The 4,016-nt window shown below is 29.3% G+C and overlaps 1 protein-coding gene across 1 annotated transcript; it reads right to left on the reverse strand.

The window, feature by feature from the left end:
• Positions 1–1,159: 1,159 nt before the first annotated feature.
• Positions 1,160–3,550, reverse strand: LOC130892042 (RNA polymerase II transcriptional coactivator). The gene is made up of 2 exons (XM_057797226.1): positions 3,261–3,550; positions 1,160–1,710 (listed from the first exon to the last, which is right to left on the reverse strand). The coding sequence occupies exons 1-2, from the start codon at positions 3,315–3,317 to the stop codon at positions 1,447–1,449; spliced, it is 321 nt and encodes a 106-aa protein (XP_057653209.1). The 5' UTR covers positions 3,318–3,550; the 3' UTR covers positions 1,160–1,446.
• Positions 3,551–4,016: the final 466 nt, after the last annotated feature.

Raw genomic sequence — 4,016 nt, forward strand, 5'->3', positions numbered from 1 at the left:
TGACAAGTATATTCATTATTTCTCTTAATTCTTGATTGACGGGATGAAATCCAAACCCAAAAGACTTATTGTTCTTATAAAAAACAGTTTCCCGTGTTATTACATTACATTGGAGCTCAGTGGTAAGTTAGCAGCTTTCAATTGGATTACCATTTCACCTTTTCCATGCTCATATTTCAATGACAGATAATTTTGCATGAAAGTCACTTAAGAAGATTCCTAACAATAGTGAACATTCGTTGGAATCCCTAATCATTTGGGAACGAAAATTATGTTTTAAACATGGATTAGATAAGATCATATTCGTAAAGTAAGTTAACATGGTGTCATAGTGCCCCCCATCAGAGCAGTCCTCGTTGCTGCACCATCCACAGCTGAATCTCCAGTCCAATAGTTTAATGAATCTTCGCTGACTTCAAAAATATTACATCCTTACTTCTACAAGTTTCCCTTCCACAGTATTATCTGCCATAACTTATGACCACAAAACATTCATCAACTACTTGATCTGAAGCTTCTTCTTCTTCCTCACATAACTTGCACTTGTAGGTTTCTTTTAGACCCACTTTTAGTAGGTACGTCTTAACAAGATATAACCAGTGAGAACGTACTAAGGTCCATATATAAAGTTTTGCAATTTTTTAGTTGGGGGAGAATTTTTTTAGAGTTAGTTTTTGAATAATTCACCCAAGAACTTTTGGATTTCTTTTTTCTTGTAGGTGCATTTCACTATGCCATAGAAATGCTTTTCACACATATAATGCTTTTATGCACCTTCTCTGACAAGTATATTCAATGTTTCCCTTAATTCCTGATTGACGACATGAAATCCAAACCCAAAAGACTTATTGTTCTTATAAAAAATAGTTTCCTGAGACATTAGCAGATCAATTAAAAATTGATGACATTAAAACTTAGTGGTAAGTTAGCAGCTTTCAATTGGATCACCATCTCACATTTTCCATGATATTTCAATGCAAGATATTTTTGCATGAAAGCCACTTGTAAAGGTGTAGTAGTAGATATAATTTTTTCATGTTTCAAATTGTGGAATTGAAAGAACACCAAAACAACGTTAAAGGTGCATTTAATATAACACACAGTAAAAACCTTCATTGGTACCATAAAATTTATATATAAACACAAATAAACGAATCAATTTTGTTTTAATAATTTTATTTAAAAACTTCACAGATAATCGAGTTTTCCTTTGAACCTAACATATATTTTTTAACATTGTGTGTGTAGGAGATATAATCAAAAATAAATACCTTTCAAAGTATAAGATAAGAATATTTAGATATTATTAAATATACAAAACTAAACACAGAATATAAAACAAACATTGAATCTTCCATATTAAAATAAACCGAACACATTCTCAACAATAATATTCTGTAATGGAAATTTAAATTTTACAGGATGAATGTTTGAATTAGAAAATGATTAAACATTTTTCTTTATAGCTTCATCGATTTCATCCATACATCCCTTAAATTTCTGCCACTGTTCCATGGTAAGCATAATTCCCTTTTTACCAGGTTTCAATTCTCCATCACTATTGTAGTACTCACGAATATTAATATACCATGTATTTTTAAATTCTGTTAACTTTACAAAGCGGTTTTTACCCAAACTCCACGAGTTTTCTTCTTCGCTTTTTGGTTTTGATGACTTTGATTCAGTCTTTGACTTCTTGGCTGGAGTAACCTGAAATAAAAAAAATGTCTCATATATTGTAGAGATGTAAAATAAGGTAAGAGCACCAGAGCCAGACAATGCTGACTCCTTTTAGTTTAATCCTCAAAATTAAAAAAAAAACTATCATTGTCTCATCTATGTATTAATAATTAAATTAAAAATAGGATATTTCTGTGAATTCTAAATTTTGCTAATGTAATGTAAGTACTCTCAAATACAGACTCTTAAGATTCAGATTGAGAGTAGATGTTTTTAGGTTTTTGCGACTTTGGGGTAATAACAATTTAACTGTGGGGCTTGAAATCGATGTTACTTTGTTTTTATTCAAAATGACGGTGTTGCAACTTACATGAAGAATATGTTGTGTAGACGAAAATAAATTCGAGTAGAAAAAAGATTTTTTTTTACTTTTTTAATGCCTTTGCACAGGGAAAAATGTCTTCAGATCTGTATATATGGGGAAATGGTATACCTGTAGTCACTGCTATAAAACAGTTTAATGTATAAAGAACTGCCGTTTCGGAAATATTTCATGGAAAATATCCTGACTGGAAAAAATGGAATTTCCCCCAATGTTTCCCCCAGAACAAGAAAAAATTATTGTTGCATTGAATTTATAGCAAAGAGGGAGTTTCTAATAACAAATATTAATTCTGTCTTGTTGTTATGGAACAACAAAAATAAGATTTTATATCACCATTCAAATTTATCCCAGCATATAAGCCAAAATTTAGCTCAAAGTTTTTGAAAAATAATTTTTACTCAAGTATCTACATAGAATCTGCATTTGGCAGATACTGATAATGAATTTTTGTACTTTTTATTTCAATAATTAGAATTATACTATATTTTTTCATCATTTTATTTCAATTTTATTGTTAGTTTAGCAGTATTAACAGACTGTTGCCACCTGTACTCTGTGATGTCTGACTTTGGTCATACCATGTCTAGTATAGGACCATTCACACTTTTAAATATAACGACTTCAAATATGACGACTTCTAATTATATCAGTTTACTTAGTACTAACTACCTAATAGCCCTTCATTAAAAATGGAAGATATTCTTTATTTTTTTTTTTCATGTGAAATTATTATTTTGAATAAATATCCTCACTGTGTCTGCCACTAGTACTCTTACCTTATAGCACAACTGATGAGGTTAAACTTTTTAACTGACAATAAAATTCTATTACAAAAAATTATGAAATAACTGTTGCTTTGAGAGATTTTCTAGTTTCTTTAGTTTATGATGTATCAACCAAATAAAGCATTAATCTTGATAAGCATCTCATGCTTGAACATTCAACATTTTATGCTTAATTCAACTATGAAAGTGAAGTACTATAACGAATCTAGTAATTTACAAAATATAAAATATATGTAGTACTTTTATTTTACATTAAAAAATGTGTTTAATAATTAATTTAACAGTAAATGTAGATTTTAGACACGATTGTTAAATCAGGTACAGAAATAATAATTGAAACGAGTATTACTACCTAATTCAAGTGTAACATTTTTAATGGGAGTTAATAAATGTATAACTATAAAACTTACATCGTCTGGACCAGAATCAGAATCGGAAGTATCTTGCTTCTTTGACTTTTTAGGCATTGTTTTATAATTTAGTATTACTAACAAGAAAAACTTGAATATTTATCAATTACTAACTAAGCAGCGGTTTTACCGGTATTAATCAAGATAAAACAGACAGTATAAAATAAGAATCGAGGTTACGTTCGTTATCCGTTACCGATTGGCGGTATCTTTTCAGTGTAGCCAACGTCACTAGTTAGTTTTTGTATTAACTGCTCCAAATATAGAGATAACTTCAAAATAATGGTTTTGGTATCAATAATATGCACTGTTCGAAATAAAATGATTAGTAATAATGTTTTTGTCATCTCATTTTTTACAATAAGTGAAAACTAAGATATATTACCAAGCATTCCTACAAACTTTTACAAAATAATCTTATTTGATTTTTGTATAAAGTATTGCATACCTTTATTACAAAAATATTTATTGTGTAGTTATTTTGAGAAGTTATCCCAACAAATCCTTATCATAGTTCATTCTTATTATTTCCATTATTTATTAGTGCCTCTTATGGGCCAAAAATTAAATATTCTGAACGTTTGTTGTTAAAGCAGAAAGATCGAAAGATTTGTCCAGTTCAACTTGTAAATAAATTATCGCATACAAAAGATTTATCTTCTTTTCCGATAGCCAAACAGCAATTAGAGCTCTGATCTCCAATGTTATAAGATCCAATCTGGTTTTTTGCAAGAAATGGGATTAAAACATCAGCTA

This window comes from Diorhabda carinulata, chromosome 3, assembly GCF_026250575.1.
Source record: "Diorhabda carinulata isolate Delta chromosome 3, icDioCari1.1, whole genome shotgun sequence".
Classification (NCBI taxonomy): domain Eukaryota; kingdom Metazoa; phylum Arthropoda; class Insecta; order Coleoptera; family Chrysomelidae; genus Diorhabda; species Diorhabda carinulata.